The following is a 16,291-nucleotide window of genomic DNA, read 5'->3' on the forward strand; positions in this document are numbered from 1 at the left end:
AATCTCAACTAAAAAAAAAAACAGGAAGCTTTTACTATTTCTAGCATCCAAAAATACTTGTGAAGATAACGGACAATAAATCAAATTTCAGAGCAAATCTCTAGGTATAAAGACCTTTCTCAATAGTTCACTTTTTACTTCTTAAAGGAAACAATTCCAGACCTACACACTGGTAGCACCTCAGTCTTTAAGTAAAAACTTTGAAAAGTTCTCCAAAAATAAAAAAATAAACTGTTGCCTTATTAATAATAAACTAATCTTTCCCCCTGAATAATCAACTCCAATTAAAGCTGATATGAAAAAGCAGAGCTCATCACCTATTAAAAAGGTTTATCTTGATTATTACCCCTTGGTTAATAGCTGGTCAAACATTAAGATAACAAAAATTAAAGGATGTTCTTCTAAACGTTGGTCTTAATCTGTGTGCTTTCATTCTTCCTCCTTCCAGATACCAAAAATAAGCAGACAGAGTTTAATGGTTTTTAAACGCATTCTGAAAATTCCATTTAGTCCATCAATTTTCCTCTTCTAACTACAATTCTTTTACTAATCAGCTACCTACAACTTACTTAACACTGGTCATTTTGGCATTAAAACCAGGCACAACTACTTCGCCTACCTGAGCCAAATGGACCTTCTTCAATGCATGACTTCCTCTGAGATGTGCCTTTTCAAGCTGCTCTCTTCTCTCCCTCTCTGCCTCTGTGTGTAGTTCCTCCAAACGCTTCCTTTCTTCTTCGGCAGCTAACCGAGCATCTGGCTGGTAGTCAATCAACAGTTTAGTCCATGAAGTTCTTTGTGGTAGTTTAAAGCTTATGTAACAATAAATAAATGAATAATTCTGTAGCAAAAGTGCTTTAAAAAAAAAAAGCATACAATGCGATATGAACAGCCTTGAAGGTTTATAATCCTTAGCTACAAGGAGGACCAAACTATTTTTTTACATTTTTAAAAAATGAATATTTATATATTCCCTAAGTGCAGGTGTCAAAGTGTTCTAGTTTCAAGCTGTCCTAGGGACAATCATTTCTATGGTTTATGTGTTATAGCAGAGTGGTTATCTTTCCTACAATACAAGATGAAGCAAATAATACAGTCAGTATTACAGACTGACTACTTCTATCCTCGTGGTTTTCTTTTAAAGAAGAAAGCGTTTTCATTCTCATTTGGGAAACCAGAAACAATCTGCAATTTTTAAATAAGAAAAAAATTATTAACACATGAAAATTAAAAATACTTCAGTAAAAAAAATAATATTATTGCACATAAGCAAGCCTACAAAGATTAACATTTTGGAATTTTCCATGACAAAGCTAAGCAAACCATAGCACTCCTTTTATTGTTTAGGCCTAGTCCTTCAAATGTTAAGAAAACCTAAAATGTCACAAATAAACTTCATGAATGCACTGAAGAAAATATTCACAAAAACAGATTTATTGAGAATGCTTTTCCAATCTAAAAAGAGGCTGATCCAGAACAGGAACTTAGATTGTGGTCTCACATCACTGATAAACCAAACTATTGTGTGGTTCACTTTTCAACAGCATGACCTTAGTTCAAAAAATCACCTCTAAAAGCTAAGCTCTTGCCCGTTCTCTCACTTTTCCAGGTCCTCCCCTTCTTCTGATCTGACTTTGCCCTTTGTCTGAGTGTAAACGCAAGTATGCTTTTCCAGTTGGCAAAAATCTATTCATCATTCTTTTTCACCAAATTAAACTTCTGCCATTTTGGCAAGCTGAACCTGTTGACTGCATGAATGGATGAACACAAATACGAGGTAAAGACTGGGAGTACATAGCTAAAAAAGGGGACGACAAAAAAGCAGGGCAACTGCAACTATTAATTTAGCATAAGCCACAAAGCAGAAGATTTGGTTGTTCTAATGTTACATCAGTCTTGTGAAGTCAACCCCTTGCAGAGGTCTGCTCACATGGGAAAGACTGTCAGGTGTGATCCTGCAAGTGACTGAGCACACAACAGGCCTTGCAAGTTTCCCCATCTAAGACTCTGATTAGTAAGTGTTGTAACAGCTGCTTTATACAAGTTCATATTTTTAAACAAGTTCTAGAAGATTGAATTGCTGTTATCCCGACACTGTATGCAATATAAAGATAAACAGAAGCATGTATCACTAACACTTGGATTTAATCACCTGCTCTCCATCCAATTCTCTGTCCACATAGGGTTCGGAAATATGATAACGTGTAACAGAAAACTTGTCAGCACTATAGGGCTTCACTGCAGGGGTCTTTTTCACTTCAAAATTCTAGGACGAAAAGTACAAGTACAGCTGAATCAGAGAACAGTATCTCCAGCAAAGCAACTAAACAGAACATAAGTGACCTGTACACTCAAATTCGTATTAAAAGAAAGCAGCCACCCCCCTAAAGTCTCTCCCGAAAATATTGTTGTTTAAAACTTCACATACATTTAATAATTAACAAATCGCAACAGCACAAGGCAGATCTAGACGACTTAACTACTGAGAGCATCTAACAGCCTAAGGCAAACTCCTCCACACAAACTGACATTCATCAGAGCTCTACCTTCATGTTTCAAAAGCATTACCTTAATTTAAAAGCACTTGAGGTTAATGTACTAATACAAATCCCACTTACAACAGCTGTCACACTCACCTCAAAGCAGAGCAACCACAGAGCCACAATGTAATTGTACCTAACAGCAAAATAACACTTCTCAAGGACACACTTCCTTCACAAAACTCAGAACCCATTATGTCCAATTTATTAGTTGACCAGAGAAGAGATAATTTTCCATAAATTCACTGAAAAGTGTCTACTCTTTTTTTTTTTTTAAATACTTTGTATTAATAAGTTTTGGGTACACTACCACATTTCAACTCCTGTCTGAAAGAGTTTGAACACTAAGCCACCAGACCCTCCCTCTTCTTTGGCTCATCCTGATATTCTCAGTAGTGAGGTACCCAGGTTAGGTACTCAAGTCTTCTGTAGGACCTGCCTTTGTACTTCTAACATCTCCTTCATCAATTTTCTCTCAGCTTCCTCTTCCTAGACTTTCTCCTAAAAAGGATTCTTATCCACATTAACTAGAACATCACATTTCATGGCCTGAGCGGTTTAAAACTAACATGACCATAAACAAACACACATACACAAAGAGCAGCATTAAGTCTCAGGAATATCTTAAACTTATCACTACATAAGATGAGGCATATGAAATTTCAGCATGGATTATCTCTTGGTGTTTTATAAAGTCTGTAGAAAGTGCAGTCTTTAACATCTTATGATATGCAAATAGTTTTAACCTTACCAACAGAACTCCAGTAACTTATTTCACGGTTCTTAAGCAAATGCATGTTATTCTAGTAAGAAGGAAAAAAAAAAAGTACCCATAAAAGCATGCCATCAAGAATTTCACTTTTATTTGCACATAATGCTGTTTAAAAATTGCTATCTTAATCAATAAATCATAGTAACTGTAACAAATCAACATTAACTGAAACATTTGTAGATACTGATTATAGCTCTGAAAACAGCGAAGTCCCATGCCTAAACCTCATTAGCCAGATCACCAACTGCTTGACCTATACTGTGTTACTTTGAGAATGTACAATTAAACCCGTCTTCTGAATTATTAAAAAAAGTAAAACTAACAAATCAGTAATTACTAATTACATATAATCAATCAAATCTCCAAAATTCTATTCAAAAGCTATGAAGAGGTGAGAATTATGTTGGAGGCTGCAGTTTTCCAATTAATGTCAAAAGCAATTTAGGTTGAAAAAATAATACTTGCAACATTATTACACCTCATGGTGGAACCACTGCAGTTAAGAATCCGTCCATACTTCCACCAAGAGGACTGTAACTCCCCCCTCCTTTTTTTCCGTTTCCTAAAAAAGTAAATAATTCTATACTAAAATATTGCAAAACTGGAGCAGCAATGTACCATGAAATAAAAAAAAAAAAAACCAAAACACAGCCCAACTCTAAAAATGTCATGAATACTCCAGAAGAGTATAGTAACATTTTTAGGTTGTATTTCCATTACGTAAAAATCTTATACGTCCTGGTTTAGAGTGACACAGGACTAATTTCTCTTTTAATACTTGGGAAGACTGCACTTTTGGAAGACTCTAGCGTCTGAATTTGTGAAAATATTTACTTTACAGCCAGCTACAGTGTGTGTGTTTCAAGGTCTCAGTGTTTTCGAGCTTGCCAGATGCAGGCACGAGGAGGTGCGAGACCTGAGCACTTGACCCAAGCTGCAAAGTTTGCTCTCTCCCTTGATGGCTGCGATTCTGAGAACTTTGTGCCCCAGTGCTGGACTCCTGAGGCCTTTCCTTCCTCCCGAAGCTCTAGCGCTTGCAGTGTCTGACATTTACTGTCCACGGTTGGAAGTGTAGAGCTTCCTACTGATAAAATTGGCTGAGTATAATATTTGCATATTCTGTATTGGTATCGGGATCAGTATTGGTTCTTTAGTGCTATTAATGTTAATTATCTAATCTTACTCTATTAAATCTGTTTATACTTCAGCTCCCAGGTTTCCTTGTCCCCCCTCCCCCCCCTTCCCTTTCCTGAGTGGGGAGGGGTCATCAGGAGAATAGAATGATTGTCTAAACAACGATAAATTGTTGTGTGTTTCTCAAACCATAACAGTAACTTAACAGTTGGTCTAACTAAATAAGGTCTCAGTTATTAAAAGCCATCCGTCTGAGAATTAAACTTGATTATGACAATATATCTAGAGTAAAACCACTTCTTTTGTAACTGGGTAAGGTAATAATAGTAGGAGTATCTTCAGAAAATGTTTATATTCTAAGTAATCCTGCAATGAACGACACTGCCCTAGCTCCATTTCATGAAATTTTATTCAATTGTTACTGCAACAGAGCATCAGATTATGATTACAGTTATGTTTAATAAGCTCTTTATGTAAATTGATTCAAGAAAATAAGCATGCTTATGCAGATGACCTTGTAATTTGCTGTAATTCAAAGGATTTAGAGTAAAGTTAAGCAATTCAAATTCACTGCTTAAGTAACACATTTGCAAGACAAAGCCCCAGATTCTTCCCCCCTGAAACTGACAGTTAACGTATTTTGCTTTCTCCCTCTATACAGAACTACGAATAAACCACAGCCCTAATAATTCTGATCTTTCAATTATTTAAGATTTACCCAATGCAGTACATGGCACCCAGTTACTCTTCCAAGAAAATAACTTTATTCTTCACCCTGTGACCTCCCAGCAGCATAGGCCTATGACAAAAGGATTAAAATCCATACAGATACGAAAACTAGGAAAAGGCTCAAAGTCAGCTAGTCTTTACATGGATAATACTGACACATTGTGCTATATTTAAACAATGCAGTACAACCTCTTTCCTCAAGAAAAACCCAACTTGTCTGCAGAATCGTTGATTCAATTTGCCATTATCAGAGCATGAACTTATTAAAAGAAACAAAACCCACGTATTGTAGAAAATCAAATGTTTGCAATCTCTGCTAACAACCAAAATCATGGTTGCTGAAAAGGTGAGTAAAGGACATTTGTTCCCAGGTGGAAATGCACTCAATGTAATATTTCAGGAAAGGAAGTTATAATTCTGCAATTCTTAAACAGGGTACCAACCCAGACCTGTCATCCAACACAATCACAAATGCAATTGTACCAGAGCCTGAGGAAACCTGAACAGTCTTCTTGCTTGCCCTGGTGAAAAAAGACTAAAGAATAAGAACAAAATTCTGCATTTGTAAAATGGAGAGAGAGATGCATTACTGAGGTTGTTAGATGAAAAGTATTATGTAGTACTACGCCTAGTACTGTGTCTTTTTAGCTGTTATATCATCTACAAATATGTATGTTAAACACAGCTGACTTTCGGTCACCAAATAGAAACTTGTTTGGGGTTTGGTATTTTGTTTGCTTGTTTTGGGGCATTTTTTGGCGTGTGGTTTGTTTTTTTGTTTGTTTTTTTTGTTTGTTTGTTTGGTTGTTGTTGTTTTTTTTTTTTTAATAGAAAACAACACAAAAACACAACCTAAACTGCAAAAGTTACCAGAAAGCAATGCTGCAGCATCTCATGCTTTTCCAACAACGCCAAACAGAGCAACACAAGCATCTGAAAACTAGGAAATGCAGAGTCAAAGTTTTAACTGATCCAGCCTTCATCTGCTCTACAGCAGAGACACCGTGAACACGTTACATGGCACAATGTAAAAGAGCAGCATGAAAGTGTCACAGTATCACAGTATGCTAGGGATTGGAAGGGACCTCAAAAGATCATCTAGTCCAATCCCCCTGTCGGAGCAGGAACACCTAGACGAGGTTGCACAGGAAGGCGTCCAGGCAAGTTTTGAATGTCTCCAGAGAAGGAGACTCCACAACTTCCCTGGGCAGCCTGTTCCAGTGCTCTGTCACCCTCACTGAGAAGAAGTTTCTTCTCAAATTTAAGTGGAACCTCTTGTGTTCCAGCTTGAATCCATTACCCCTTGTCCTATCATTGGTCGCTACTGAGAAGAGCCTGGCTCCATCCTCATGACATTCCCCCTTTATATATTTATAAACGCTAATAAGATCACCCCTCAGTCTCCTCTTCTCCAAACTAAAGAGACCCAGCTCCCTCAGTCTTTCCTCATAAGGGAGATGCTCCACTCCCTTAATCATCTTAGTTGCCCTACGCTGGACTCTCTCCAGCAGCTCTCTGTCCTTCTTGAACTGAGGGGCCCAGAACTGGACACAATATTCCAGATGCGGTCTCACCAGGGCAGAGTAGAGGGGAAGGAGGACCTCTCTCGATCTGCTAACCACCCCCCTTCTAATACAGCCCAGGATGCCATTGGCCTTCTTGGCCACAAGGGCACAGTGCTGGCTCATGGTCATCCTGCTGTCCACCAGGACCCCCAGGTCCCTTTCCTCTACACTGCTCTCTAACACGTAGCTCCCCATCCTATACTGGAACCTGGGGTTGTTTCTGCCCAGATGTAGGACCCTACACTTTCCCTTGTTGTATTTCATTAAGTTATTCCCTGCCCAAATCTCCAGCCTGTCCAAGTCTCTCTGGATGGCAGCACAGCCCTCTGGCGTGTCAGCCACTCCTCCTAGCTTAGTGTCATCAGCAAACTTGCTGATAGTACACTCAATTCCCTCATCTAAATCATTGATGAATATATTGAATAATATGGGCCCCAGTACCGACCCTTGAGGCACTCCGCTGGTTACCGGCCTCCAACTGGACTCTGCCCCATTGACTACGACTCTCTGGCTTCTCTCCTTCAGCCAGTTCGCAGTCCACCTAATTATCCGGTCATCCAGTCCACACTTCCTCAGTTTAGCCATGAGGATGCTGTGGGAGACCGTGTCAAATGCTTTACTGAAGTCAAGGTAGACCACATCTACCGCTCTGCCATCATCCATCCACCTGGTTATTTCCTCATAAAAGGCTATGAGGTTGGTCAAGCATGACTTCCCCTTGGAAAAGCCATGCTGACTGCCCCTAATAACCCTCTTATCCTTGATATGCCTTGAGAGGGCACCAAGGATAAGCTGTTCCATCAGTTTCCCAGGGATGGAGGTGAGGCTGACCGGTCTACAGTTACCCGGGTCCTCCTTCTTGCCCTTTTTGAAGACTGGAGTGACATTTGCTTTCCTCCAGTCCTCAGGCACCTCGCCCGTTTCCCAAGACTTGGTAAAGATGGTGGAGAGTGGTCCAGCAATGACTTCAGACAGCTCCTTCAGCACCCGCGGGTGCATCCCATCTGGACCCATTGATTTATGGATGTCCAGGTTGCTTAACTGGTCTCTGACCCAGTCCTCATCAACTAAGGCAAACTCATCCATTGACTTGACTTCATCTTCATCTGGGGTCTCAGCAGAACAGGACTCCTCAGGACAGCCCCCGACAGAGTAGACAGAGACAAAGAAGGCATTCAGTAGTTCTGCCTTCTCTGTATCTTCTGTCACCAGGGCACCCACCCCATTCAGTAGTGGGCCTACATTGCCTCTGGTGTTAGTTTTATCTGCCATGTATTTGAAAAAGCTCTTCCTGTTGTCCTTGACCCCTCTTGCCAGGTTTAACTCTAAGGAGGCCTTAGCTTTCCTAGTTGCCTCTCTACATCCCCTGACAGCAGCCCTGTACTCCTCCCAAGCGGTCAGCGCCTCCTTCCATGATCTATAAACTCTCTTCTTCCACTTGAGCTTGCCAAGCAGTTCCCTGTTTAGCCACAGAGGTCTCCTGGCTCCCTTCCTTGACTTCCTACGTGTCGGGATGCTCTGATCTTGAGCTTGGTAGAAGCAGTCCCTGAATGCTGACCAGCTATCCTGGGCACCTTTGCCTTCAAACAGCTTTGTCCACACAGCTTTGTTCAGCTTTATCTGAACTGTACCATACAGGACCTTATTCCATCCGTTCTAAATTCCAATACTGCATATACTTCACCAGAAATAACCCCTAACTTTACCACTCCTTTACAACAACTTGCTTTAACCCTCACTCATAACCATCTTCCACAATAAGAAAATCCTTGGGCTACCAGGGATAAAACCCCAAAGATACAAAGCAAAGTATAAAGGCACCCCTTCTAATAATTGTGAAAATTGCAAGGGTCAAACCTTACTCAATTTTTCTAGATACGTCAGCACCAAACCTCATCATCCAACACACTAACCTTTACATAACATACTGGATGTAACTGGGAAAAGCTTTGATAACGTCACTGGCTCCGAGAGGGACTAGTATACCTTAATCCTTTCTTTTCTTGTCAGTGATCTGAATATCCCTGAACCTGACAGCCTGAAACAGCACAACAATACATAAGGCAACTTAAGCTCTGCATTAATGAATTTCTGATAAATTAAATTTACTAAAAGTTAACTCCAAAGTAAAAATGCATATAATGTTCTTCCTGCAGTTCAGATCTGCAATCCTACACTAAATTCTAGACCTATGCAGAATCTCTCTGAAATCAAAGAAGCATGAAGGAATTACAAAATCTCCCCCTAAAAAGGGCACGGCATAGAATTAAAAATATGGTTGTTACCTACTTTCCTCCCCAATAGCATTAGCTACAGGTTTTCTATCAAAATTAAACAGCTTACCCTACATTTAATATCCCCTACAAGAAACAAATAAATTGGAGTAAAGACCCAACAACAACAAAACCAAAAAGCACATCTAAAAAGGCAGAACTATCCTTATTACAGAACTGAACAAAATGCTACTACTGCATCATTATGACAGGAGGTTGAGATGGCGTGTACATGCTGAGAGAGATCACTGCAGAGTTTAATACCACTGTGGCTATGAAATGAAAAACAGATCATGATAAAGTTTAAAAGACACATTAACCACAAAAATAAGATCTCAGATGACAAGAAATAAAATCCACACATAACAAGTGATCAGAAATAAACAAATACCAAAGCTCAGTAGTAAGAAGTATACTAATACATAATTCATTAATTTTCTTGATTTTTGCTGAACCACTCTCCTTATATTATGCAAATACCAATTTCGGATATTTTGTAGTGAGGAGCCAAACCAACAAATATATCATTATGTTATATGGCACCCTGAAATTGTAATCACTATCACATCATGGATACACACCTCAAGAGGACGTGGCGGAGGAGGTGGCAGACTTGCAACTTTGGCTGCTCTTTGCCTTTCCACTTCCAGAGCATGTTTACGTGCATTTGTTCGTCTTCAGGGGGAGGAGGGAAACCAAACCAAAAAAAAACACACAAAAAAGAAGACAGAAGGAAAATTATCCAAGCAGCAATGGCAACACTGCGCAAAATAAAAGGCAAACCTAAAAATACAGACACAGATGTACCCAAATTGAATGTTTGGGAGACAGGGATGGGCAAGCACACTGAAAAGTCAACAGAACTTATGCTGGAAGGCAGCACTGGAAAATTAAATTTCTTGAAGTAATGCAAAAATGTTAACACACACAAGCTTCTAAAGAACAAAGCAAAATCTCTGCTTTTCACTTAAATTTTCAGAAAGCACTTCAACATATTTTAATTGCTCAAGTGTGGAGATAACCAAGTATTTAATCAATAGGTCTCAGCTCTACTCAAGCACAACCATCCCCAAGAGCACACAGGTAATTTTTCATGCCCACTCAAGTTTGGTCCAATCTGCTTAAGGAAACCCAAAACGCTAAGAAGGAAAACCATGGCAAATGCAATAGGTCATTTTTTTCAATTGGGTAACTCTCCATCAGGAACTGGCCTGAGAACATTTCATTTCCTATGTCACTGAATAGCTGTCAGTCAACAATATAGACTGAAAATAGCAATATAGAGATGAAAGACTCCCCAGTCATTGAGAGTCTAGAAAGCCAGCTTGTATAGTTGACATTTTTGTCTTTGTTTTAAAAATACAATTCTTAGCAAAATCCACAAGCTTTGTCCACAAGCATTAATTCACTAACCCATAAACTTTCAAAGATTGAAAAAGCTCCAAGCAAGAAACACCTTGTGACATTGTAAAATGCATTCTATGCTTAATAAAACAAGATAACTATTGTATACCGGGCTTGCTCACGAAGTAATTTTTCTTTTTGGTACTTCTGCTCTTTCAGGGCTTTCCTATGTCTCTTCTCTGCTTTTTGTTTCCTTTCCTCTGCTTGCTTTGCCAGAGCTTCTAAGTCAGGTTCCTTAACAACAAAACATTGCAAGCACTTAATACAGGGTTTTTTACTCTCTTCTCATACTATCAGTGTGATATGTCAAATTAAGTACTGCTGGTAACAATCACAAGCTCAAAATTACTTTCTGCTGTATTAGAGTAAAAATACTCTAAAAAATAATTTTTCCTTCTCTTCCATGTTTATTTTCTTCTTCTTTACCACCAACAGCACCAAATCTGCCACATTCCATGTCAATATTTGGTTACACTGGCCAAGGAAAACTTAGCTTCTCTCTGCATCTCTTTGATAAAGAGAGTAATATAAATATGCTTAACACATTGTAGCAAATGCTGACTAGACTGTACAGAGAAAGTAAATTACTACTTTTCATTGATTAATTACAATAACTGTGTATCAACATAAACATGTCTTCATAATTAGTTCACTGTTCCTATGGCATCGGTAACAGAGTTTTCCACAAATTCATCCATCCTAGCATCAGAAAGGACCTTAACAAAGAAGTTAAAGACACTGAGACATAGAAAAGTATAATGCTATAAAAGGTTAAAAAGCCTGACTAACTCAGGAAGTAAGCTAGTCTGAAAAAGTCATGCAAGAAATCTGTGGCATGGCTGACTTCCATAAACCTGGTTCAGAGTCAAATCTACAGAAAATTTCTACCCAACTACTTAAGAGAGCCTACACAACTTACAGGATTTTAAAGAAAGTGAAAATAGTTTATAGGTGCAGAATTAAGAAGTGACATCAGTTTGCAGTCTAGGCAAAGGCCTCTGAAGCCTTTACCAAGATTTTCCATGTCACTTGAGGACTGAATAGGAAAAAAAAAAAGGTGTATTTTCTTAACCATAGAAAAGATACTGTTATACGGTAGAGAAAAAAGTTACTATATTACTGGCATACTTGAGACAATGATTCATCATGTGCGATTTAGTAAAGTACAGACATACACTACCATATATGTGTGCAATTCAACATAAAATATTTTTAAGAGTTTGCATAGCAAAAACCTTAGCAGATAGGTCTGCTAGACCATTTAATCCTGGTTTTTTGGAAAGATATCTGCAAAAAAAAAGTATATAACTTTTTTTTTTTTTAAGAATGCAAACTTCTTAGAAATGTTTGGTTTAGATATTAGGACTGAAAGATCAAGAATATAGAAGACCAGACAGCAATCTCGGTATTTCTAGAACATCAAGAATTTCCCTGACAATAAAATTCAGCTGTTTCACTTACGTTCTCCTTGGCTCGTCGGTGACCCTCACCAATTGCTCTTAAGCTTGATAAATACAGTTTTTCTAAAGCTTTCATCTTTTGATCCTGTGCTTTCTGCCATTCAGCTCTCAGTGCCTCCTCTAGCTTATGTAGCTGTTCTTCTCTCCTCTGCTTTACTTTCTGTCTTATCTGCAAGGCGATATACTTCTGTTGCTCTCTAACCTGTAAAAACAGCATTTATGTTTTGTCAGCAACTTAAAAACCCACAATATTTTTTGCAGAAAGTCTTTCTACAACATGTTCTACCCTCCTTTCAGCTTTCCATCTCATCTACTATTCCGTTAACAACCTGTCCAGAAAATACTTTAAAGGTGCCATTACCCTTTTGCCAAATTAATATATTAAATAATAAATTTAATCTTAGCTAAATGTTTCAGTTAAAGTCCAAACAGCAACATACAAAACAAAATTGCAAAAACTGCTTGGAATATTCTTCCCTCCAAAAATACAACACAATAATTTATTAAAGCCCCTATTACAATGTAACATGGCTTACAGAAAATCAGCAACTGCACTGATAAATTACAATTTGTTTACTAAGTTTTTGTTTTCCACTTTGTCAGTAAAATTCTCTTTGCCAAAGAGAAAAACATATCAAGAAAAGAAACCCAGGAGTGGTGAAAGATTAGTACACAGTAAATGTCTTGAAGATATATATTTTTTGAAGATGTGAAAGACCTGAACAGCTTGTGCAGGACAAAGCAGAGGAAGGCTAAGAAAAGAGTAAGAAGAGAAAGGGAGAAATAGCTCTGTGTCCTAACAGCAGGTCAACAGAACAAAAATGGAAGAAAGATGAGATGATGAACAGACGTATTCTGAAGCGCATAAACATACTCTGCTCAGACATTTTAAAAGGAGAAGTACTTAAAGCACTTAGAGCTATGACATACTGTAGCAGTTCAGTTCATCTAGTGGAAAGCTGCAAAGTTCTGTATTAGCAGTAGGTGTCTTATTTCTTCTGCATGATCACTGTGAAAACACCTGGAACACTGTAAGAGGTTTGAATCTTCACACAAGTGACACACCAGCAGAAAAGAGACAACTGCATGTTCACAGCCAGATAAGAATGGTAGATACCGTGAAGCTGGCAGGGAAGAAGAGATTCTGGAACAGATGCCAAAGTGAATCTAACAAACAGAGAAAGCATCACAAGCAAAATACGCACTTAGTAGTAAATAAACATGAGAAAAGGAGAATAATTCATAAAGTAAATAGAAACCTAATATACAATATTATGACCTTGAAATTTAGTTTACATGAAATAATTTTTCAGTTAATTTTCCTAAATTATTTGTTATATCGTTAAATGAAATACACAACGTGCAAAAATACAAGCATACTTGCTGTAGCCTCAGTTTTCTTCTTCTTTCATATTCTTCTTTCAGAAGCATAGTTTCTTCATTAGGACTAAGCCTCAATTTCCCAACTTTCCTCTTCATCTTTGGAAATGCTGAATGATCAACTTCTATGAGAACAACATGAAAAACAGAAATTATGCATAAATGATATAGGTAAACCAGCTATAAAAAACAGATTTGTAAGATTATGGCAATATCTATCATGGTATCTAGGAGTGTTAGCTACAACTGTTTACATCTGTTCAAACTGCATTCAACAACATTGGCACCATTTTTGTCATAGTCACAAACTGTAGTGCTTTTGAACTATTATGCTTATGTAGCAAACTCTGCAACAGTATTACATTCACATTCTACACTGTGGACCAGACAGGCACATCTGCAAAGTGAGTAGCAAACACCATTCCACTCCTGGGAAGATGAAAACAAAACCCACCACTACTGAAACCCACACCACACGGTAAAGCAGGCTGGTCACTTCGGTGATTTGTACTGAAATATTTTCATAACAGTTATAAGATACTGAGTTTGTTAACATTTCTGACTACAGTCCAAGGTTTTTTCTTTTTTGTCTATGAAACTCCAACAACAGTCTCCATGCCAAGAATTTCACTCTAACACTAAAATTGCTCACTGACCATTTTTTATTTGAGTTTTCTTAAGCAGCCATTTCAAATGACCTTTCTCTGTGGATTTTACTGTGGAACCAGGATCTGCTGGTTGTACAGACTGCTTCCTGTTTTGCTTGCAATTATAACTTTCACCTCCTCAGCAAAAAGACTTTTTCAGCCTGATTTGCAGCCTAGTCCAAAAGTGCCCCCCAAAACATAAATCTTTATTGGATCTTCAAATATTTGTATCCCTGAAAATACTGCCCCAGAAGAAACCAACAGATATTTTCAAAAGTCACTGTTTAGTTCTAAAAATCAAAAGCTTATTACGAGTGAACAATCCATGTAGCACTAACAATTTAACCAACATGTTACACTTGAGAAGATTTCTTTTCAGTATCGTAAGTAATAAAAAAATAACAAAACTCTAAAGAAATCAGGTGAAGTGTAAAAACGAAATAATTATCCATAAAACGCTTTTCATACAGGGTTATTAAGCCAATAAATCCCAGATTCGTTACAGGATAAATAGAATATGACGGTTCCTGATAGCCTTCCCTTATTCAGCCGATGAGGTACAAACAGAAGTTTATCAATACACATAATCAAGGAGCAGACGACTACGTTTCCGCCCCAAGAAAGGAAAACTTAGAGGATGAGCAAGACAAAGCTGAAAGATGTAACACTTAAAGGATAAGAGCAAAAGCAGATAATGCAAACGCCACTGTGAAGTACACGCGCACAGATTCAGTTGTAGTACAAAGCAATCAGTAAATACACGACAGCTAAAACTAAGCCAGCCTTCCCCGGGAACACTGCACTAGAGGGTCCTGTAAGCAACGTTACCACCTCCCGCTACCCCGCCCGGGACGGCTAAGCCAAAGCACCTCTCCACAGCCCGGGAGGAGAACCAGCAGTTCAAAGGTAAGGGGAGCGCAGCTCTCCGGCCGGGGGCCCAGGCCCGAGGCGGGCGGCGGTGAGGAGGCTGGAGCAGGCGGGAGCCCCCTGGGAGAGCCCCACCGCCAACGAGCTCTGCCCAGCAGGCCGCGGGGCCGCTCGGGCAGCCCAAGGTGAGGGGAAGATGCGGAGGGAAGAGAAACGCGAGTACGCCCTCAACCAGCCCCAGGAGCCCGAAGGCGGGAAGAAAGCCCCCTCCTTCCCCCCACAGCGGGACCGCCCGCACCTACCCGCTGCCTCCAACAACTGCCTCCAATAGCTGCGTCACCTCCAACGTTCACCCCGAGTAGCCAATTACTGCGAGCGCAGCGGGAAACACAGCACCACGGCGGGGCGGGCCCGGCCCTCCGCGCATGCGCACCAGTCCCCGTACCCCTCGCCGCCACACCGCCCGGCCGCGCCGGCCTCACGGCAGACTCGCATGCGCTGGCCGGCCGCCCTGCCCCGCCCCCGCCTGCCGGTGACCAATGGGAACCGCGGAAAGCTGTGACTGGCCGCTGAGGCCGAACGCGGCGAACATAAAATGGGCGCTGGGGGCCAGGGAGGCGTTTGGCTCCCTCCCCGTCAGGGACTCAGTTTTCAGTTAGGCCCTTCCCAAGGACTGGTTTAAATGGGCTAATGTTTTGCCCGCTTAATCAAGTGATCTCGGTATGTACCTGAAGGGGTTTATTATCATGATTTTCTCACAGCACTACGCCCGTAGACCGCAGTCGGAGTTTCCAAGCACTAAAGCCACTTTTACCTCATGACTTTTACCTCTGTGTAACTGCCTTGTTCAACGCTGTCTTTGGATGCACTGTGTGAGGGGCAGGAGTAAACGTGGGCTCTGACAGTGCCCCTGGACACTGGTAGTGCTGCACTGCCCGTCTCCTGGGCTCGCACGCGACTGGCCAGGTCGCTCCTACAGAGAGCGCATCTGTGCTGCTGCCTCAACCTCATAACTAGTGCCAATCATTCTTTTATAAACCTTTTTTAACTGATCTCTGCTCCTTGTAAGTCTGATGCAACACCCGTTTGCTTCTTTGCTTTCATCCTTGTGTTTTCATTTTCTTTCTAAAAGGGGACCGTTTATCAGATGCGTGAGACTTGCAGCAGTTGGGATTTGAAAGTGGAGTCACCTGATAGCCTCGATTTATGAGGATCACAAAACTGAGCAAAAACTTGTTATTCACGTTGAGAGAAACAGTTCTGCCATGTGTAAGGATGAAGCAAGAGAGGCTATGCTGGACTGTTTCTTTGCATTGACTATGTTTCCAGGGCCTGAACTGCTGCTGCTGCAAAAATGGAAGAAATGCTTATGACTTACAACCGATCAGGGACAAAGGAGACAATTGGTTGCCTCACACTGAAACATGACTGCAAAATATAGCTACTTTCTGTGGTAGTTTCTTCTAGAAAAAGGAAAAAACCCAATTTTGTACTAGGAGCTAACTACCATGTTGTGCCTT

The 16,291-nt window shown here is 40.0% G+C and overlaps 1 protein-coding gene across 1 annotated transcript in view; it reads right to left on the bottom strand.

The window, feature by feature from the left end:
- Positions 1–15,090, bottom strand: part of CEP295 (centrosomal protein 295) — a 47,731-nt gene extending 32,641 nt beyond the window's left edge. Inside the window, exons 1-7 of the mRNA XM_082493298.1 lie at positions 15,074–15,090; positions 13,258–13,382; positions 11,879–12,079; positions 10,527–10,651; positions 9,595–9,688; positions 2,153–2,266; positions 620–760 (exon numbers count right to left, since the gene is read on the bottom strand). Coding sequence (XP_082349424.1) covers positions 620–760; positions 2,153–2,266; positions 9,595–9,688; positions 10,527–10,651; positions 11,879–12,079; positions 13,258–13,356 — 774 coding nt within the window. The 5' untranslated portion in view covers positions 13,357–13,382; positions 15,074–15,090. The remainder of the gene's footprint in view (positions 1–619; positions 761–2,152; positions 2,267–9,594; positions 9,689–10,526; positions 10,652–11,878; positions 12,080–13,257; positions 13,383–15,073) is intronic.
- Positions 15,091–16,291: the final 1,201 nt, after the last annotated feature.

The sequence above is a fragment of the Vanellus vanellus genome (assembly GCF_965231255.1).
Source record: "Vanellus vanellus genome assembly, chromosome: 1".
Classification (NCBI taxonomy): domain Eukaryota; kingdom Metazoa; phylum Chordata; class Aves; order Charadriiformes; family Charadriidae; genus Vanellus; species Vanellus vanellus.